Genomic DNA, 23,453 nt, shown 5'->3' with positions numbered 1-23,453 from the left:
CTAGAGACTAGAACTCAGCCCCCTGCTCATTTTCGCATTCCATTTTTTTTAACTCTCACTTTGGAGAAAGGAAAAGGCTGCCGTTTCATGGCAATATTTGACTTATCCGGCTTTCTCTTCATTATTATGTGATTGCAAATACGGAGTGTTACAGAAGTGCAAAGTGACAAAATATTATTGAGTTGCATATAGCATGCGATAATATTAAATGCACTTTTCAAAATCCCAAACTGCGCAAAGCAGTCTTTACATTACATATTAGCACTACATTTAATCCAATCTATTTTTATTTGTATTTTATCAGTAATTTGGGGGAAACAGAAGTTTAGCACTGGCAAATATAAATGTCTTCCCATTCAGCATTACTTAGTTAAAATTCTATAATTCATGAGGGTGACTGAAATAGCTTTATCTGACTTTTCTGTTTTATTATGACTCTCACTGCATGTGAAACTAGAGAGGAAAGGGGTTTTCGGGATGGCAGAATTCCTTATTACCGTTTCACTTTATGTATTTCAAAATCTAACTTTGTCAGTGCTGAGAAACAAAACAAACGTTTCTTTCATAACCTAGTGCGACGTTTGGGGACACATTCTTATTAAGTTAACATATGCCACTTTATCAATTGATCTTCACACAGCTCACGAACATCAGAAAATCCTTGCAAGCTGGGGCTGGGTGATGTACGATCTCGTTTGTTGAGAGATGTGAGTATCCAGCTCAACTTTTTAACGTGTTACATTTTAATGGAAATGTAGACACAACAAAGCAACATTCACAATGCCCCCCTTTCACCTGACGCTGAAGGTTACCTTTGCCACCAAAAGTGTGATCATTTCCTTAACGGTTTCTTCAATTAGTTCATCTATTTTTGAATGGTATTGATGCTAAAGAAGACAGAAAGACACATATTAGCATGTCGGGTGGTTGACAGCGCTGCATGCGCCCGTGGTTTCTAGACCATACAATCTATAAAAAAGCCTGGCTTTCAGACTCAGTTTGTTTGGTCCTAGAAGCAGCTGTACGATTCTGACTTCTGGTCTTTGATGGCAAGAGACCCAAAGCGCTTAAAAAAATCACAAGCTCATTGTTCCTCATCTAAGGCTTCAGATGCCTTTGACGTGTGTGGACACAAACACATAACAGCACACTTGGCTGGCTTGATGGCCAGGCAGTGTGTTGAACCGGATTTCACAAAGCTTGATTCAATAGTCATCTAGTATATTGGGGAGGGAAATGGTATTTCTGGGAAATTGCTAGGGGATGCAACTCCAGCAATTTGGGGATCCCTTTAAAGGGAATTTGACTAAGACACTGATTTTGCAAAAACCTGTCAGGTACTTTGGGCCTGAGAGCACATCAGTTTTGACCCAGAGTCCAGGTAAAGTGTCTCTTTCTGAGCCACTGTGACAAACAACACTGTTTTCCTTTTCTTTCTGTTCAGCAATAAGCAGACCCAGGCTAGACCTTCTGCTGAGACTGTAGCTAAGTTTTTCCAAATTTTTTCAAACTGGTGCTGTCGATTAAATTTAAATAGTAATGTGAAAACAAACCCCCCACACAAACAAAAATCTGCTGTAAATGCCAGGGGAAAAGGAAAAGCAATTTCAACACAAATTATTATACGCCAGCTCCTTGACATTTATTAGAACATTTTAGTATCCATTTGAATTATTTTGTATTTCCGTAACACAAAAACAATAATACAAAACATTGTTATTTGGAAAGGAAAATGCACTTACCCACTCTTTAGCAAACTTTCAGAAGGATGATTAATTAGGAATAAAAAAGAAAAAGGAACAGTGCAAATAAAAACCAGGACTAAAGGACACACGAGAAAATGAAAATTAAATAAAGCATCACAAAGCTATGAAAACACAGAAATAAGAAATAGAATGTGCTGCAATACTCTGGTTGCTGGCAAGCAGGATGATTGAACAGGAGCAAGGAGATGAGAGGTTGGTTTGGACTTGGAAGACCTGGATAATGTCCCAACATGAGGGCAGAAGCCATACTGCCTCCACATTGAGCTCAGTTTCCTTATCTGCAAACCTTCAACAGGTGATAGCATTATGACCTGGGCCCAGAATGGGAAAAGACAGTATAGACTGCTGATTTCCATAAGGGACTCCTCAGTGAATATGTTTTAGCTCCATGTTTCAAAACAACCAAGAGCCACATGATGGTTCTCTCCCCAAACCCCAATCCCTGTTTAAAGAAGTGGACATATTAAGTACCTTAACTTGGCTATTCTATGTATTTCTATAGATTTCCACATATCAAGACATCAGATGTATCCATAACGGGTATAACTATATAACAATAAAGGATACAGCAAAACTTAACCTAAATGCTATTTGGTTGGTCTGTTTCAGTTACGTTGCTTAAGAATTCAATGTCTGAGCCCTTTTCTGGCACTGAGGCTCCCAGATTCATAGAGCTATTTTGAAGATCTAGTGAGTATCTAGATATGAAAACATTTTGCCAACTGTAGTTGCAATTCAAATACTATCATGTGTTCAAGTTCCTCAAGTAGTCACAAAGGGTGGAGAAGGAACAAAGCCATCACTCCGCCTCCTTTCAGTAGATTGGAAAAAAGCAAATGGTCCATGGTGTTCTGTCCTGATGACTCAGAACCCTTGTTGGCCACACTGCTAGATTCAAGAAGGATTTACTTGTAAGTAGCATAAACCCAAAGCTTAAAAAACAAGAAAAAGAATCCATAGGACTCTGTAATAGAGACACAAAGAAGGATGCTAAAGCAAAAGAATATGGGAATATTGACAGTATTCCAAATTCATTTTTAGGTATTGAAATAAGACCCAGAATCATATCCTCACTTTCTGTTGTCATGTGACTGACTTGTTCTACTAGATTTTCTTTGGATTGATGTAAATGAGTCACATTTATTAAGTTAATTAGGACATTATGCTTAGCCAGAAGAGCTGGCTGTGTGAAAGTTAGTACAAGATGAAACAGTGCATGAGGGCTTCTTAACAACCTTGATGGAAGTGGTAGAAGCAGAATGAAAGTATTCTCTGTATCCTAAGACAAGTTAAGGTGTGTGCTTTGTGTCTAAGGGGTTAATAAGGAACATGCCCTTCCATGCGGAAACAAGTTTGAGACACCATGGCTTATTGAGGCATGATATACCTTCACATGCTGATTTCTATGTAGTCCTATTATCTCTCCCTTTCACTGTATATAAGTATTACGCTCTTCCTGTTATAATAAACATCTTTTCCAGTGTGTGTGTGTGCGTGTGTGTGTGCGCGCGCGTGCGTGAGTGCATGTGTACATGTGTGTGTGTGTGTGTGTGTGTGTGTGTGTGTGTGTGTGTGTGTGTACACTTGCACATTTCCTTGTGGAGGCCAGAGGACTACCTGGCTATCATTTCTCAGGAGCTGTCTACAGGTCTTTTATTGATCTGGACATATACCCCCATGCCTGGCTTTTTATGTGGGTAATGGGAACTGGACTCAGGTCCACAGGCTTGCACAGCCACCCCTGTATGGACTGAGCCAGCCCCTCACTTAAAATGTTTTAATGTGGTTATTTTGCCTCTTTGTTCCAGGATTAACTTTAGCTTGGGATCTCTGCCACTTTGCTTTCTCACCACCGCAGTGGGACCAGAACTACATTCTGAATGTAAAATTGACATAGACCTACCCAAGTACTGACATAATATATGAACATACAGTTTAGAAAGTATGTGGAACTGGCCTTGTGGCTCATGCCTACCTATAATCCTAGCATTTGGTGGGAGAAAGCTAAGGCAAGAGGATTGTTATGAATTTGAGGCCAGCCTGGGCTACAGAGTAAGACTTTGATTAAAAAAAAAAAAGAAAGAAAGAAAGGAAGGAAAGAAGGAAGGAAGGAAGGAAGAAAAAAGAAAGGAAGGAAAAAAAGGGAATTTCTACATGTCCATATCACTACTCCCCCAGGAGTCTCATTAAAACCCATCAGCATGTGGCTACATGGCTGTACACATTTCTTTAAACACACTTCAGCTCTACACATTGTGTGGCAATCATGCCTTAATACTGGCTCTGTGAAACATGTCACTAAGAGCTAAATATCAAAGAATTCCTCATTGCTATTCAAGTAACGACAAAATCCACACACCTCTTACTTGCCAGATTTTCCTGCCATAGGTAACTTATCTGACTAACTTGCTTTTTTACAACAATAACGAGCCCTCCCTGCCACCAAACACCACTCTTTGCTCTTTCTGGGATGATTTACTGTTCTGTGCAAATGGGAAGCCTCATGGAGTGGGTGCATGCACATAGGAACTTCTAGTTCCCATTGTCCCTGCCAGCTCTTGTCATGAAGCCCTTTGTAAACTGCCTCGTTATCCCAGTCCACCTGCAGCCTAGCAGGTTTTGCATCTTCTAGTTCTCTCTGTGGCCTTCTTGGGTTCACTTGACCCACGCTCTGAAATCATGGTGGTAGTAACTAAGAGAACCATTTCTCTTTGGTGGCAGAGAGAGGGAGGTTCACTTTTGCATCTGAGGGGCTAAGTTACTGTAAATCCAGGATTTCTACATGAAAAACATCCCACTTGACTTCCTGCGCTGCACATTTTGCCTTGTCATGGAACAGATTGTGTGTATGTTATCTTTCTGTTAAGACCATCTGACCTTGGAAATGAGATGAAAACACACTAGGCCAAGTGAGAAACTATTTAATACACAATTTCCTCTCTATTGGTACTTCACAAATTTTAATGAAAAAAATAAATATTTAAGATGGAAAAGTATGGTGAACAAATGTCTCAACAGCTGCCTGTAGATGAGACTTCATCCCAGTGGTGAGAGTCTGGAAGTGACTGTCAAACTGGAGACTGTGTCCCTCACTAGTGCTCAGTGCGAAACAGGCTGAGGGAGGTGGGGTCCAGGTGTGGTCAGAATTAGAAACTACGTCTGTAAAACAGGCATAATGGTTGATATTCCAAAGTACACACCACATAGAAATGGAAGTCCAGTCGTCTCCAAGTAGTCTCATCTCAATTCTAGAGTCTTTTAGTCATCCTTACTCAAGTCCCTTTAAAGCCAGTTTTACTTTGGGGATGAATCTTACCATTCTGTGAACTATGGACCATTTTGTGTGACTTCCCACTAAAGTTCTACTCCAGGCCATAGCCACCGTGCCAGGCTACTGAGAAGCAATTCAATTACATCTGGTTTTATCTTGACCATTTTAAGCTACATCAGGAGTGATCACAAGCTGGTCACTTAGGTGCTGCTAGCTCATTATATTTAAAAGAAAATTCTGATAGGCCTTTCTAACATGATTTGGGAACAAATGTACTTAGGAGAACAAATGATTAGAATGCAGTGTTAGATGAGTCCTTAGTATAGGTATTTTAGTTTGGGTGTGTGTCTATTATTTCTGGGAAATACATGAACAAACTTCAGTAATTATTTTCATTTAAAAAGTGTTGAGCTGTATAGGAAAAAAATAGTCTTTTCTATTTCATTAAATTCTATGCCCAGAATAAATAAGACTCTGCTGTTTAGCCTCAAAGTGTTTCAACTCTTTGATCTTACCTAGAAGTTCGGGCACTGCATCTCCACTGTCAAAACTCTATGTATTACATACTGTTTCTTATGTGTCACTCAACAAACATGGGGAAGTGACTTGCTTAAGAGCACACAGCTTGATAGATAAGATGAAGCATCATAGGATCCAGTTATTTAATCATTGGAATTTTTTGTTTTGTTTTGTTTTGTTTTTCGAGACAGGGTTTCCCTGTGTAGCTTTGTGCCTTTCCTGGAATTCACAGAGATCTGCCTGGCTCTGCCTCCCGAGTGATGGGATTAAAGGCGTGCACCACCACCACCCGGCTATCATTGGAATTTTTTGTCTTTTAGAAAACCAGACTCCAAAGTTAAGCCAAGATCATTCTGGGTTAGCCCAGAAATGATTCATGGTAAACATGAGAGCCAGAGTCCATTGGGGTAGGTGTGAACTTACATCACATCATTTGTCTTCAACAAGGACTTAAGGTTTGGATTAAAAAACTCTACAGGCCCCCGGAAATTATGAGAATACAATTTGTAAGTATTTATTTCCTAGGAAATAGATCCATGGCTTTCACCAGCTTCCTAATGTAGTTTGGACAACCTCTCCCCATTCTCACAATTATCCCCAGGTCTCCAGCACTGAGATCACAGTGACATGGCTGGCTTAACCACCTGACCAAGGAGTGCGACATCTTCACAAGGCTATTGGCAAGCCAATCTGGAAGAAGGGATCTAGGACCTCCTGAGGATACAAAAGGTCAGTCCTATAGTATCAGCTCTTGTCTATGAGAAAGGGGGTCATCCTTGTGAATCTTAGACATGATGTCTATCTCAAAAGCTCTGAGAAGAAATTTACAAATTGGTCTTCAATCTTAAAAGAAAAAAATCTCTTGCTATCTTTTTGTTCTTGCTTTGAAGGGTACCATGCTATCATAGAGAAGATATTGAAAAAGGAAACTGAATGGAAGAAAGGCAAATCATGTACATATATGAGCAGAATACATAAAGAATCCAAATAATATAGCTAGAAAATTGGATAAAGGTATATGTATCTCCTGGAATGTTATTCAGCCACAAATAGAAAGACCACACATGCTACAACATGTATGGATCTTGAAAGCATCACACTAAGTGGAGGAAGCCAGACTTACACAGCCCATCTATTGCTTGGTTCTATTTATATAAAACCCAAGAACAGAAACAGGTATATCTGCAGGATACAGGTTGATGATAACCTAGAACTAACTGGGAACACAGACAGAACATTGGCTATTGATGCATGGTTGGTTTCTTTTTAGGACCACGAACATGTCATATAACTGACTGTGATAATTGCCAGGATTTGTGAACACAGTCCAACTGTAGAAGTGTGTACTTTTGAAGAGTGACTCCTATACGCATGCACTTTGCACCTTGAGGATTTAAAATGCAGCACCAGCAGCCGGAGCACAAGCAGAGGAAGCTTTCAGGGGAGAGAGGTTCCAGACTGACACCGATCCAGAAAGTATAAGCTCAAGAATCTTTAGTAACTTGGAGAGACTTGAGGATTTTGAGAACCCTCAGTGCGATTTGCGGAGTGGGCTCTGTGAAACCCATAGGCTTTAGAATCCTCCAGGGAAGCGTAGGCAAGTGGTGGTGTGAAGAGGTGCTAAGGTGGAAAAGAAATCACCAGCTGGGGCTCTGGGCCTCCCCCCATCCAGATCAACTCTATTTTTATGTTTTATGTGCTAGGCTTATGGATAAAGAATGAATAACTGATTCTGTAGCTAAATTAGGCTACATAAACATAGAGCAGGTATATCATTTTACAGATGGGGAAACTGAGGCTCACAGAGGCTGCCAGCATTATCCAAGTCCACTTTGCAGCACAATTCAAGACACTTATCCAAGCGACTGCAACCCAGGCCTCCCTTCCCACCCTTCTCCCTGGCTCATTTTCACATAACTGAGAGCCTCGGTTCACTGCTTCCCCAAATGTGGCCTCTAGTATGGCTACTGGCATCATCAGAGACTGTGACAGAAGCTTAAATTCCTGTGTGCTTTTTCTTGTTCTGCATTGGTACACATGTGAATAAAAATGTGTGTGTAGGTACATTTATATATGTGTGTGGTACATACATGCTTACATTTGTATCTGTATGCTGGTGCATGTATGGGTGTATGCTTGTGTGGGAGATGCCAGAGGACATCTTGGATGTCATTCCTCAAGAATTGTCCACCAGAAGTTTTAATTCTGTTACCATACCCCAGACAAGTTGAAATACTATATGATGAGCATTCTGGAAAGAGGATACACAGTGGCTTTGTGGAACCACTGTTCTGACTCATGTAGCAATGTGGCTTGGGATGAGAACTCAGGGCCCTGTATTGATTTCATGCCTAGAACTTAACTCCACAGGGAGTCTTGAAAGAAATCAGCTAGAGCACAAGCTAGCAAGGGAGGCTGAGGCAGCTCACTTGTCGGGGAAACAAGACTGGAGGACATCTTGCCAGAAGAGAATACCACCAACCCACATATAAAATGGAAGGTGCCGAAGGAGAAAATAAATAACGAATAAGGAGCAAATATAATTTAGTAAAAATTCTGAGCATGTAAGGCTGGTATTGAAAGATCTGATTTAGGAGCAATTTATGCCAATTGGCAACAGCATAGAGTTGCCAGAAATGTTACTGAATTAATTCTAAATTGGTATATGAATATCTAGCTGGCTTGAGGCCATCAGAGAAAAATGATCATGATCGTCTTTAATCAAGTCCAAGTGGCTGCTTCCTTCTCCTTCACATTTTAAATCTGACTTTAGAATCAGAAACTCTACAAAGGAATAAACTTCTGCTCAGGGAACATTCACAGTCACTTTATTCTAGGGAAAATCGAAAGCCTGCAAGTTGATTTGGACCTGCAGAACCTATTGGAATAGCTTGGGAGTGGCTTGATGCGAGGTAGAGCCCTCCTGCTGTCCAGATATTCAAGGACTAAAACACCACACACAGGAAGTGATGAGCATTCGGACAGTCCCACATCTGCTGCAGATAATGGCCTAGTGAATAAGGTCACCAAACATTCCCCAGCTTAAATGAACCACTGAATCCTTCCGAGAATCCTTCCAAGTGACCAGCACGCTCATCAGCACGTGCTTTGGAAACTGATTTGATGGATGCTGAACACTTATCCACGGCTTCGTCTGCAGATGCTGAGTGCACTTCTGAAACTAGCAGACTTTGTAGAAGGAAGGCATTTGTGAAACTTTCTTCTACATGATCAATAGAGAGAGGAGAGAGGGAAAGGTTTTTTTTTTTTTTTTTTTACCTCTTGGCCCATTTCCATGCTGCAAAGTTTTGTTGATTGAGCTTTGGCATCAACCATAACATTAAACATGGTGCATATTGACTGTGGGACTCGAAAATCTGTTGATCGACTGGTTTTTTGCAGCTTAACTTCAAATGCAATCCTGGTTCTATTAAAACAAAGTAGGGAAAGACCAATTCAGCATTTAGATGGTGAGATAGAGTAGACATGTTCTGAGAGGTTAGTGAAAAAGAAAATTAAAGGTTGTAATCAGTTTCAATCCACAATGACTTCACACAAGTTCTTTTTCAAATGACTTCCCCAGCTGAGGAGGGCTTTTTTATGTGGATGGCCATGCACGCCCTTCCTCAGCAGTGTGCAGAACACCTGTAGCTCAGTATATTTCTATCTATAGATTACATGGTATGGAGAACCCTAATTGCAGGAGAATAAATGAATTAAAAAAACCTCGATTATAGCATTATAACATATGCAGCTTCTCTCACATTGGCAAGTGCTTACTTCGAATCACTTCACTGAAAAACAAAACACAAGAAGGCAGTTTCTCAGCCTCAAAACCTCAGCGTGGAGGAAAATCTTAAATGACCCTTATTGTTTTTTCTTTTGGTTTTGAAAGAGACTAAAAATCTCTTTTTGAAACCCAACTATCTTAATACTGTTAGAAAACTAAAAGGTAGATTGTGCTTGCTAAAGAATCATTAGAAGAAAATATATCAAACCATTGAAAATGGCTCCATTTTTGAAGAGGGATGAGATTAGAAGTTATTGTCTTTGGGGAACTTACAGAATGGCTTTTTGGTTTGCTTTGTTTTATTTTGTTTTCATTACCAGTGTTATTTTTTTCAATAAGTAGATTTTTTTTTATAATTAAAATGTAATAATGTCCCTGGCATGTAACTATATTATAGAAACTTCACATATATTATATTCAACTCAAGAATTGCATACATCTATTGTAACATTTTTTTTGTAACATGTTGACATGGGTCAACTTATGATACCAGAAACCTATGAAGCCCTGACAGGAAAAGCTAGCCCAATATAGGTAGTTTGCAGCACAGGTGTGAGATCTAGTCCTTGTCACTACTATTGCAAAGGGGGGACTAGCTCTATTTAAAAAGGTTTCGGAGAAGTGGGTCACATTCTCACACATCCTTTGAGAAAGCACCTGGTCAGTAAAGTGGCTTCATTAAAGCCCTTTTCATCTAATGTATCTATTGCTGCTCTACATTGTCCACTGTCATCTACCAGAGCTCATGCAGCCACCAGGATGGCATTGCTTTAAGAGGAATTGGTAGCACTTTTCTATTGGTGCATAGGAGGACCACACAGCTAGTTTGTTCGGAAAAGGATGCCAGCTTGCTAACACACCCTGGGTGCATGCAGGGAAGCCAAGTATAATTTCTAAGGTTGGAAGCCCAGTTCCTAAGGAAAAAACACACCCCCAAAACACCCCTATAGATTATATGATCATGTTAAAGATAAATGTATCTTGGCTTCTAAAGACTCAGTGCACTGAAGTAGCTTTCTAATCATGATGATCATTTTAAGCTCTGCTGAAAATATATCATTTTCTATCTCTGTGCAAAGGAGGCCTGCTGAGTTGGACTGGGCCCTGGGCTGATCTTCTGAGGCTTATGCGCTAGTTCCGGCCCAATCTGAGAAATGAAATGCTAACTCGTTCCTTTCCAATGAAGCAAGCGTCTTCCCTTTTCACGTTTCTTTTCACAGGAGAACTGTTCCTAGCCTGCAGAGTGCAGGCCTGTGAAAAGAGGAAGGCAGGGGCAGACAATAAATATGAATTAGAGGGCTCTAGGGGTCCCCAAATCCAGGAATGGAGACCCAGTTGACTCCTTGTGGGTGGAGCAAGATTGCCTTGCTTTGCACCTGTTACAGACCTGATACAGACCAGAGATGCTGTCACAGTCAGGGAAGTGTACAAACTGTCTCAGATGCTTAGTCCTGAGGAGCACCATATTGTAAGCACTGCATACCTAAAGCCATAACCCACTGTGCCTGCTATATAGTTCTAGGACAAAGGTTATTTATTCTGTCCTAAAGAAGTAACCAATAGCTCTAGGCTCATCTAATATATATTATATGCCTTAAAATGTCTAAGGGCCTCTCTATGCCCTACCCTCTGTAGCTGGAGTTGGGATACTTCCACCCATGTTTGTGTTTAGTTTTAGAGCCTTGACTGAAAGGAACATTAGGAAATTCTAGAGGTCAGGGCTGCCCATACATGTATAGTGAGTGATTCAAGTCCTGACAAGAAGAGGCTTCTTCGTGACTGTGTTCTGGGTAGATCTTCGGAGGGTAAGGAGTGTCCAGGGATTCAGGTCCATTCCCTGCCTCTGAGTGACTCATCTTTTTTCTAAGACTGAACATAATAATGATTATATTGTGGTGAGGGATAAACCACATTTACCGTCCTCATATGTCCTCTTTATGTCTTCTAAGTGTCTCTCATTCTACCCTATGCAGCAGACTGGATTACATGAAGGACGTAAATACATGTCTATATTGTGGGGGCACAGATCAAGAGAGGGCAGGTCTTAATCCTACTTCACTCTAGCTCCTCTGGAGACAGAGGAAAAGCCAGATGGATGGCCTTAAAGAGTTACCCTGTAGAAAGATTTTGGTTATTGGACAACTGCAGCTTTTCCTAAAATTATTATAGACTATTATGATATTACAGAATTCAAAACTGGAAACTTTTTGACCATTTAGTTGAAAACCAAGCCTGTCTTTGGTTGTACAACTGGGCAGAAAAGAACAAAATCCAATGTCTGGATTTCTCAGACTTAAAATTTCCAGAAATACAAACACCTGCCCAGTGTCCCCAAAGCTCATGGCTCTTTCCTTAGTTCACTATGAGTTGCTCTTTACTTACCGGCAACAGTGCTGTTCTTCTGCCTTTTGAGGTTTAAGTTTGACGCATTACTTCTTTTTTCGTCTTCCAGGGTATCAGTGATGGATTCAGAACACTCCTAGGCAAGCCCAGCTGCCATCACTTACAACTCATTCATCAACTAAAGTCTATAACATCTGGAGGCCCGGGAAGCTAAGATTTCTTGTGGCTTCCTTCTTCCTCCCTCCCTCCATCCCTCCCTCCTTCCCTCCCTCCTCCTTCCCTCCCTCCTTCCCTCCCTTCCTCCCTCCCTTCCTTCCTTTGTTCCTTCCTTCCTTCCTTCCTTCCTTCCTTCCTTCCTTCCTTCCTTCCTTCCCTCTTTCCTTCCTTCCCTCTTTCCTTCATTCTTTCCTTCCTTCATTTTATTTTTTCCCTTTCTTTTCTTTTTTGAATAAGGAAAACTAATAGAACACTTGTAAACTAGAAAAGAAACTTGGATGTGTGTTTGGGGATAGGGAAGGTGGTAATGATATCATACACAGAAGTGAATCACACTGGTTTGACATGTGGATATAAATACCCCTTGAGGGGAGGAAAGGCTCTTTCCTTCTCCATTGTATTTCAAGGACTCAGCACTGGACCGGGTCTATGAGAGCAGGTCAGAGCATCTTGCTGGATGGATAAAGACCATCCTTATTCTCTTCCCACCACCTTATTAGAACAATCAGCTTGAGAACTGCAAGAACAATGATCTACCCCAACACTGTAAGCTACAGTGGCAAAAGGGGAAATCTGGGAGAAGCCAAAGGACATGTTCGTGTCTCATGCCTTCATGCTGACCCCTGGTTAGAAGGTGGGCAAGAAAACTAACAATCAGCACACACTAGGCCCTCCGTTCATATGGACAGAATAATTGAGGCTTAGTTTTTGTTGGGAACTCAGTGACTTAGATTCCATACACAATGGTTCTAAAACTAAACATTTTACCCTCTTCCTAATTGTTCATTCCCTATGCCCATGTATTTATAAATATTTATCATGTAGCTATTTTGTAAGAGACAGTGTTAGATTTTAGGGATCTAGAGGTGAGTGAGAATGGATGTGAGTTTTTTTTTTTTTTTTCTCTTGGGGAACCAGTAACAGGACAAATTGGTGGCCAAATAGTTTTATGTCTGGGATGGATACAGAACTGGTTAGCAGAAATTCAAGCCAGGCAGCTAACCATTCCTGCTGACTTTTTAAGATCATTGTTGTTGATATTTTAAGACAGGGTCTCACTATGTAGCCTTGACTGGTCTTGAACTTACAGCAACCCCTGCCTCTGCCTCTTTAGTGCTTGGGTTATAAGCATGCACTAGCATGCCTGTCTGTACTGGAGCTGACTTAGACAAGCAATCACCTCTGAAACATTCCATGTCACACAGCCCATTGACAGGTGCCCCCTGGTCTTCCCAGAGTCAGTGGACACTGGGAAGGAGGGCTGGGTCTCTCCAGTCACTGGTTCTTACCGTTTGACGCAGGACTCAATCATGTCACTTGCCATCAGTTTGAGCCGCTGTTCTAAGTGTTTTCCAAACTCTTCCTCAGGCCAGTGTAGGTCACGGATGAAAGTCTGCAGGGCATCAAGTTTCCAGAACAAATCTTCTGAGGTACCTGATCCATTACTGGCAGGATAAGAAATTAGAAATCTAGAGTCATCCAGTGGTCTTGGGCTTGAGAGAAACTAACACAGAGACAGCTGGGGACTGGAAGGCTTAAGGCAAACAGTGGCTTCCACATACGAAACAACGCAAGTTGGCGGTGGAGGAGGGCGGTCTCCACTGGCAGAATTTGAGTTTTACCATACAGGACTCAGTTCGCTTTGCTCAGCCAATTGCTCCAGACCAGCGAGATGTCTGAAGAGGTTGTTGTCTCCTTATAAGTAGGTGGATACCGTATGGTAAAAATCAGCCTTCTTTTAATAACCACATTAGCATATGTGATGATTCAGACGAAGGCTATGAACCAGGGGGAGAAGTAAGTCTCCATGGATAATAACTACATGACAACATGCAGTTATTAAGATCCAGGGCTTCATGCATTTCCCCAGTTCTCCTCCGGAGTGGAGGCCTCTTGGAAATGGCACAAGACTTTGGTTTCAAAAGGACAGTGCTAACAAAGTGGTGAGCGAGGACCTGCTTTCTCTCTTGAAGAGCTGAAAAAGGCTGAGGAGACTTCAGATAGAGACAGGGACACTTGGATCCCTTGAATCCCAAAGTCCTGTCCAGTGGCTAACATTCCAATTTTCATAGACCAGCCTGTTACATAGGCCTAGGATGAGGGGCGTTGGGACAGACAAGGTGAGTGGACAGGGGATCTCTGCGATACTTCAGGGCTCAAAACCTGAGCTCTTTTCCCATTGTGCCATATTGCCCAGTCCTCTACAGATCCAGGGAAATGGGACTTGATTCCTTTTTGTATGATGACATCCAAGAGACGTTTACCTGGAACATTCATGGAAGGCCTGTGCATGGGAAACGTTCCACCTCTTCCTCTCTTGCCCTTCTCTGGCTGGCTTTCTCTTTTGTAATCACCCCATTTGGAACTCTGAGGGGTGGCCAGCCCCCTATCCCCTTCCTCGCATACCACTAATGCTAACACAGTAATTTATAAAATGTCCAACACACCATGCATTACCACTTGTTCTGACATCGTCTATAGAAACAGATGAGAGTGGGTGTTTCTATTGTGACAGATGCCAGCTGCATTGAATTAATGCTTCAGAGAGAAATACAGCTAGTGCATAGATGCATCCACAGCTACTGCGGGGTGGGGAGGGCAAACTCCCAACATGCCGAGAGAGAGCCAGAGCCTACGGCCTGCACCGACAGGGCAATGCTTTCAGAACAGACCAGTCTGAGGTCAGTACGCAGATGTATCTGACACGAAGGAGCAGGTAACATGGAAACACGTCCTTAAAATGAGAGGTGGCAAAGGAAGAACTGGAATCATGAAAAGATATTGAATCAGGCATTTCCTGGTGGGTGACTGAGGATCCACGCCTTCTTTTCAGATACTGTGGTGAGCTTCATTTAAAAGTGGGGAATGCATTTCTCTCCATGAAAGTTCACCTTCCCCCTACCCTACCCCACCCCGTGCTTGGGAAGAAAGAAACCCCAACTTTGTCTAGTCTAAGCCCCGTTTTGGAACTGCATGGTTTATGTTTTAAATCATTAAGTACATATGAATGCAATAATTGGTATTTATTACAACAACATTTTGACACCCATCTGGTTTCAGAGTTTCAAAAAATTCTTGTAGCGTTTTTCTCTTTGAAGAGCTTATTATTAAGTTTTGACATGAGGAAAAGAATATTTTCTTTTTATTTTTAAGATAAACTGTTAATGTTAAGGCAATAGCACAAAGATTATTTTGATTGCTGAGCAGTTACCAAAATGTGTTCCCACCCATGCCTTAATTAATTGAATGGAGACTATTATCTACTTCATTACAATGTCTTGATTCATATCTTTTCAAAAACAGTATCACAGAACATGCATGGGACAAGCTAAGAGAAGCTCTCAGCTATTTTGTGTTAATTTTAAACATACACTATCTAATCTAATAAACAGACACTATCTAATTGAACTTGTAATATTGTCATCTTAGCATGAATATGATGTATTTTTGTTAGGAAAATTTTTTTCTCAACTTTGAAAAATTTGGAGGGTTGAATTTGTCTCTAGTAGAGAATCAGACACATTGGCCTCATGATTTCACAGTGGGCTTGTGAGTGACTGTCCTTTTTAAAATAGGAGGTAGCTTTGCAGGCACCAGGTCGAGAAGTCATTTTAATGTCCTGTTCTCTCCCTGGGTTAACTGTGAATCTGAAAGTGCCGAGGGCCACCTTGATGGATGGGAGTCCAAGATTTAAAAACATCACTGCCAGTTTCAGATCATTTTTTATTCCTTTGATAACACTTCCCTTTGAAAATGTGCCAATTTATTCTTCCAAGGAAAAGCTTATCTGGCCTATAATTAGCTGTGGTCAAAGTGAAGGATCAAAGGAAGGTGGAGAACTGGTAAACCTTATTTCACTTATTAAATCACCCACATGGTTCTCATTTCATTTCCTTGAGGTAGAACTGAGAAGTGCTGCATCTTCTTTTTGCTAAGGAAAATGGAGAGAGGATTGATTGCCTAAGTGGGAAAAAATGTCCACTCAATCCCCAGGTCCTTCAAACTGCTCACTTTGAAGAAGTGGCATCAGTTCCACGCAGAAACACTTCCCATAACTCTGATATTCATGTGAAGGAAGCAAAGAATGACTCTGTACTGAAAATGCAGAAACACTACCGCCAAAACTGAACTGTGTTGTTCTGAATCTTGCATTCTCAAATTCAGAAACCTCCTTGCTACCTAGACCTCAAAACTGTACTGTACGTTGATGTTGGGAAGTTTCTACACATGCAATTTACCTAGTCTGGCAGGTTCATTCATAAATTTTCATCGAGCTCTGAACATACCGTTAGGATATCCTGCTATTTACTGGCATCAGAAATATGCTTTATGGCTTAATCAGCCTTGTGAAAATGTTTTATTATGAAACAAAACTCAAAACCCAGTTCCGAGGTAGGCAGGGTTTTTTTTTTTTTTTCCGTAGACTTGGATCAGATTAGAGATGGCTGGTCAGCTCATCCAAGAATTTTCATAGATTATTTGGGGATGAATAATTACTGAAGTAATGGTCCCTGCACTGAAAATGGCGATAGAAATCCTCTAGCAAAATAATTCAGAAAGTAAAACACAGTCCTCAAGTGTTCAGTGGGTGTTAGACAAATCTTTAGTGCATATATATAGCAAATGTCTTACAAACACGATGAATGCCAGAAATAAACAATATTATCTCTGCATGATCAGCAAAATATGTCTAATTATCCATTCCCATCTTTGTTATATAGGATGTATAGAAATAAGCAGTACATATCCATGCCAAGATCACTTAAATTTAAATGAGATCTAATGTGAACTGAATACACACTCAGCATCATATATAGCAGCCATCCATGACGGTGCCGAAAAAGTAGGCATTTGTGGGATGCCTAGAGGGATGTTAACTGGTAGATTTGGAACTTTGGGTAGGTTCACATTGGGTAGGTTCACATTGGGTAGATTACTGGTTAAACTCCTGTGGAAGAAACAGACAGAAAGAAAAATACCATCACAGTGACAATGTAGATGTGGCAGAAGCACACAACAGCTGTAAATAAACTGGCTAAGTCACAGAAGACAATGGTGAGGACTTGAGCAACACACTTTGGAAAGCAGGTCACAGATGAGAAGCTGGCATGTAACTCAGTATCCAGAGAGAAACGATAAAGTTAATGGGCAACTTAAAAGTGCAGACACTGATGGAGCCCCTGTGTACAGTGATCACATAACTGAGAAGTCTTTGAGAACGCTTCTCTTTTCAAGCCCACTGTCAAAGAGTCTAGAACTTTTCATATAGTAAGAACTTGATATTGGTGTGATTCTAGCCATGGCTGGAACTGGGGTGCCATGGGGCAATTGAACTAATAGAATGGTGAGGGAGGAGAGAGGGCAAAGGGTACAATGTTATTGATTAAGTTCTGGTGTTCAGTCTATAGTGTGGTAGAGTGAATAGAAATGATAATTCGTTGTATGTCCCAGAGGAGAAGAATGCACTCATCAGAAAGGAATGACCACAATGTAAGGTAATAGGTACACTCACTGCTCTACACAAAGCATGCACAAATACACGTCATACTGCACCTCTTAAATGTGTGCTAGCAGTAGCTGTCAATCCAACGTATTTTTATACATTGTATACATGTATGAAAAATTTCAAAGACATTTAAATAAAACAAAACTGCCAAAATACTTCTTAAGAATATAAATGGTGGAGCATTTAAATTTTGTCCACTTTCATTTATAACTTACGGTCAATAGAAGATTTTTTTAAGTCAGATACCAAATGGGAAGGGAAGACTCACCGATTTAAATGTACGGGAAATAGTGATATACAGAAATTGAATGTCTTCCAACTGCTACTTCTAAAGACAGGAATTTGTGCAAGGGGTGTCAGAATGGATGGCAAAGATGAAGAAATCATACGTAGAGGAAGAATTATCTCTGGGGAATTTTGTGGGACTCTCAAAGAAAATGGACACTTTTTCTCTCAAACTCTGACTTATTAAAATGGAGATATGCTTCCACAAGAAACAGACACATAGGGAAAGAAAAGAACTCCAGATTCAGGTCTTATATAGAACTCCTGGACCAAAAAATAGATTTAAAATATTATTTAACATTATGGTAGCTGCCCCTGGAAATCAAGACAGCCAGAAATAATGCCTAATAGCAGCTGTTAGAAAGGTTGAGCATGCCATGGTGCTGCTGTTTTTTTTTTTTAATACATATATGTGTATGGGTGTATATACATGCAATTATATCTGTGTGTATGAGAAAGAAAGAAAAGAAAGAACACAGACACAGACAGAGAGACAGAGAGACAGAGAGACAGACAGACAGACACACACACACACACACACACACACACACACACACACACATACACAGCATACTTGTATGGAGGCCAGTGGGCTACCTTGGGTGTTATCCTCAAGAATGTTGTCTACCTCCTCTGAAACAAGCTCTTCTATTGGCATGGTGCTCATCAACTAGGTCAGACTAGTTAGCCTGTAAGCCCTGTGGACCCACCTGTCTTCATTTTACCAGTTCTGGGGTTATAAGTGTGTGCTCCATGGTACCCAGTATCTTATGTGGGTTCTAGGGATTGAACTAAGGCTCTATGTTTGTGAAGCAACCAATTCACCTTCAGTCCCTGTCCTCAGCAGAGATTTGACTTCTACATATGAAGGGGTGTATGTGAAAATTTATTGAGCTGTATATTTTTCTACAAAAATAGTTTAAAGTTAGTCATAACAAATAAAGTAACAGTGTTACCTTTTATCAGTTTTTTTGATTTTTGAATGAGGTTTGAAGTTTAATGGACTGATATAATGGAAGAGATGGGTGGTTTTATGAAGAGGGGGAGGGAGGAAGGGAGAGAGAGAATGTTCAGAGATTCAAGTAAAATCAACTACGTTTCTTTGGAGGGCCTGTGTCACGTACTGCTCCAAACACTGGCACTGAACATCTTGCAGAGGCATTTGAAGGGTGTTCCATCCAGCCAAAGTCACTGGCATGACAGAGCCCAGCCTAGCTCCGCTTCTGAAAGGAGCCTTCCTGTTTAAGTGGAATTGACAGTACTTTGGCAGAGGACCTGAGGTTCTCTTCTTGGATCTTGTGGGGAAGGAGGAAGTTTCGCCAAAGCAGCTCTGGGTGAGCTGTTTGCCTAGCAGGACTCCTGGGGGCCAGACTGCCTCTGGCTCACTCTGGGGCAAAGCTGCAGCAAAGGAGCTGGACCTGGTGAAGAGCTTGGATGCCTGTCACCCTCCAGAAATAAGTCATTCAAACGTTCTCAATGGCAATGCAGCCCTGGGTTAAACACTGCCAACCTGGCATCTTCTTTTTTCAGGGAGATAGATAGGTGTTTCACAGATCCATTACTGCCTGTGGTGCCAGGGTGCCTTTGCGGGGCTGCTCAGGAGAAAGTGAACTAAATATTACTATTAAGTAGAAGAAAAAAAAAAATGGAACTTTCCATTCCATGTGTCTCTGTTTAACTGGGGAATTTATTTTGAATTCAGTCCCTAGTGGTTCTCAGCCTTAAACACTGCCATAAAACAAGTCCGCTGGCGATTTCCACTGAGACATGTGCAAGCCTATATAAGCAAATGTGATCATTAAACGATACACACACTGAATAATGATCAAGGAATTAGGAGATCTTAGAGATGGCAGCCTGGAAAGTTAAAATGTCAATTCTGAGCAAATTATAAGTAGCTAGAAATGAATACCATACAAATGTCTACAAAAGCAACTCAATTTAAACGTATTAGTGGATGGTGGGTACGCAAATGGGAAGAGAGCTTCGTTTTGCATACAAAATAAAAAATACTCATATTAGTCAAAACATATTGTTTTTTGTAAAATACAGCATTTTGGCTGTGAACTTGGGCTTAAATAGACACATTTCCTTCGTGGCACATGTTGTTAATTGATTTAGTTCTAAAATGATAAAATATGACATTTCTGCTTTTATCAGAAAATAAAGCATATCCCTAATGTTACCAATATTTCACCTGGGAGGCTAAAGGAGTAACAGTCAGAGGTAACTTCTGAGCATAATATTTTAATATCACACATTTAAAGGAGAGTTTTGCATAGCACTCAGTTGTGATGTCAAGGCTCTGGGAATTGATAGCTGTAATGAACCATTATTTTTAAAGAGGGCCCTCCAGTGACTACCAGATAACCAGCTAGTCATGCTTGTCTGTAAGAACGTTAAGTGTGTGTCTCTGGGTTGGACAAGAATTGAGAATTGCAATCCTAGCAACTGATAACACATGAAAATAGCCTCTCACTCATTGAGGGCCTTGCTGAAAAAGGTTGCTTTCACTTAGCTCCTATCTCTAGAGCCTGAGATTACAAAAATTCTCATTTGCTCTCTCTCATGTTCATCCATGTTAGAGATGTGTGTGCACCTCATTTCTACTGATGGCAGTGACTGTAGGTGGGACCCTTTTCTTAGAACTGTTTCTAGTCAAGACTGTTTCCATGCGGAAGGGATATGGTTACATCATCTCTCAAATATTTCTGCTTTAAGCTTATGGATGGGGGTAGATTTTTAGATACAGAACATGTTCTACTTTTATAAGCCATTTGTTGCATGAATATATGAAATACATCTGTCTTTTCTTGGTGCTCTGTACACTGAAGCTTCTCTCTGTGTTTGTCCTTAAGGCTAACCCTACTCAGGGTAATGGATACCCTTTGACAACATCTTAGAGCCCCAAGTAATGTTTTGTAACCTGTTATTCATTATTACTCAGCCCCAACTTCCTTCTCTTTGGAAATTTAATGCCACATATGTACTATTTATCTATCTATGTACTGTAGGTAGACCTACATTTTGTATATGAGAACAGTAAGACAATTTACCACAGCTTTGGGACTATCTAGCCCCATTGAGAACATATCATCTACAGAATAATCTCAAACACCTGCAAGGCTTGCCCCAACCTTGATAGCCCATGCTGGCCCACACCAAATTCTCAGTGTCTCTTTGGTCTACTCTGCTCCCCTGCACATTTCTACTGATGTTCATGGTCCTCCCGATGAACCCTGCTTCTTTTGAAATGCTACTCTTCCAGTCATTTCTTCCAGACCTCTGAGTGGAAACCCATCCTTTCATAAGCTACATTCTCACACTCTTTATGTGGTTTGTACACATATATTTTGGTTACTTAAAGCCATTCTTGTATCTATCTATCTATCTATCTATCTATCTATCTATCTATCTATCATCTATCTATCTATCGCTAGACCCTACTGGTTATAAATTCCCAATCTGGAGACTGTACCTCTTTGCCATCTCCATCACACAGTTCTACTTCTCTGTTGTGTCCTTACAATCCCTAGCTAGTAGATGTTCCCAGCATTGTGTTGATAGTGCTGAGCCTGGCTGTGTGCCAGGCCCTCCCTGCTCTGTTCTAGATGCAGAAGAGGGAGAGAAGAGAATGTGTAGCTGTGTGTGGACATGCACAATAATATTACCGAGAATCCTAGCAAGGGACATTTTTAGGTTATCAAAAGCCTTGTTTCATACAGGAGGACACCAAGTCTTGGGAAAGTCAACTGAGGAAGGATCTTAATTCAGAGACATTGATGGCTCAAGGTGTTCTAGATAGTTCCTGGCTCAGGACTTCTTTTCAAATGTTTATTATGATTGTTCATATGTTTTGATATGTGCCAGGCAATGCACCTGAGATCAGGGAATAACTTTGTGGAGCTGGTCTCTTTCTCCACTCTTCATGGGATCTGTCCATCTGCTTGCTAGGCGGTCAAGGAGCATGCCTTTGCCCTCAGAGCCATCTCACCGGCCCTAGAGTCAGGAGTTCTGGATTCAGTAATGCTGGTGTATTTTGTTTGATAGCTGGTTGCATACAAGCTGCGTAAGTGTCTCTTGGATACTGTCTGTTATCATTACAACTTTATCAGTTTGGGAAAGGGTATTAGTTAAAAGGTATTTTATTCATTTGCACATCTCAGGCCCAGAGGAGGAACATGTATTGTAAGTGCTCAGAAACCGAGACTTACAGTCCTTTCAAGGAGCAGCACCTGCTTTTACTCCCTGGAGTCTCCCTAACATCCCACAGGAGATCCTGAAACCAAGGATTCTGTGCTCTCAGAAGAATCCAAGCACACACTGAAGGGAATTTCTCTGTTTTCTCCACCCTAGAAGGCCTCTATGGCATATTAAATGCAATGATCCACCACTGAATAGCCCAGTGAGATACTGTCTACCTATGTGCAGGGACTAGACTCCACATTCAGGGCTACCAGAAGACCTGAAAACTATTCACCTAACTCTGGACAGAGGTCCTGTGGCATGCCCCAACGGATGCTCAGGAAAGGGTTATAGCTTGGGGTTCTATGGAGCACTTGGGCCTGTCTTGAGAGAGAGTCTTTGGCTACAGTTGGAAACTGTGCAGTGGGATTCTCCATCAGTGCACAGAGAATAATGGAACAAGGTTATAAGGTTATCTTCTTATAGAGATGGACTTAGCTATTTACCTACTACCAAATAACCTCTGTTATAGTAAGTCCAAATAATTATAGTTTTATTTTTCTTTACAGGGAAATAGTTTGATAAAAGGAAATATGGAAGATATATACTAACTTTTGCATATTTTCTTTTTATCTTTTTTATTCATTGTGTGTGTGTGCATGCACATGCATCCCTGCATGTATGCGTGTACGTGTATGTGTATATATTTGTGTGTGGTAGAAATTGAGAAGACTAAAGGACTGGGCAACCTAAATTTACCCAAGTCAGTTCCTAGTTGGGGGAGGAGCCTGATGGAAAGGATTCTGAGTTGTTTCTTGTTTTTTGTTTGTTTGTTTGTTTTATTTTTAGTTTTTTTTTTGTTTTTTTGTTTTTTTGTTTTTTGTTTTTTGTTTTTTTTTTTGAGACAGTATTTCTCTGTGTAACAGCTCTGGCTGTCCTGGAAGTCTCTTTGTAGACCGGGCTAGCCTCATACTCACAGAGATCCACCTGCCTCTGCCTCTGAGAGCTGGGGTTAAAGGCAGGCACCACCACCTGGCTCTGCAAGAGTTTTTGTTGTTATTTTTGATAAAAATTCAAGATGACAGAGGCATCATTGCTTGTGGAAGAGGGAAGGTCCTCTGCAAGTGGTCAGGTATATTCTCACTTGTTCTCCTTGCATTGTTGGAGGAATAGGGAGGTGTGTCTCTCTTCATATAAACATGTCCCAATCTACTTTTTATTCTCCATGCCATGCTGCTCCTCAGAACTTCCACAGAACATCTGTACTGTCTAACAATCAGCTAATTTTGTGTGGTTAAAAGGAATGTTCATCTAGCTATGTTTCACTTGGCCTTTTCAAATACTTCCACATAGTCTGAAAGCCTTGGACTGTCAGATATGAATTGAACGAACCACAGACTAACAATAGCACAGTTTGGACAGAAAAACATTTACTTACCGCCCCCTCAACTCTACCCACATCCACACCACACCTGTCTATGTTCTCAGGTGGATGTGAGGACTCATGACACTCTTTTGAAAGTTTCAGACTTTTAAATTATCCATGAGTTCAATTTCATCAGTTAAAAAAAT

The 23,453-nt window shown here is 40.9% G+C and overlaps 1 protein-coding gene across 20 annotated transcripts in view; it reads right to left on the bottom strand.

Annotated features, from left to right (window-relative positions):
- The window catches only part of Cadps (calcium dependent secretion activator), a 457,300-nt gene that overhangs the window by 70,318 nt on the left and 363,529 nt on the right, over positions 1-23,453 (bottom strand). For 13 of the 20 annotated variants that reach the window (XM_036199634.1, XM_036199637.1, XM_036199635.1 and 10 more), the window contains 4 exons: positions 16,707-16,853; positions 13,195-13,350; positions 8,836-8,983; positions 813-887 (listed from right to left, as the gene is read on the bottom strand). In XM_036199634.1, coding sequence (XP_036055527.1) covers positions 813-887; positions 8,836-8,983; positions 13,195-13,350; positions 16,707-16,853 — 526 coding nt within the window. The remainder of the gene's footprint in view (positions 1-812; positions 888-8,835; positions 8,984-13,194; positions 13,351-16,706; positions 16,854-23,453) is intronic. The other 7 variants (XM_036199648.1, XM_036199650.1, XM_036199649.1 and 4 more) reach the window with 1 other exon arrangement.

The sequence above is a fragment of the Onychomys torridus genome, chromosome 9 (genome assembly GCF_903995425.1).
Source record: "Onychomys torridus chromosome 9, mOncTor1.1, whole genome shotgun sequence".
NCBI classification, from domain to species: domain Eukaryota; kingdom Metazoa; phylum Chordata; class Mammalia; order Rodentia; family Cricetidae; genus Onychomys; species Onychomys torridus.
This window is presented reverse-complemented; position numbering and strand designations above follow the sequence as displayed.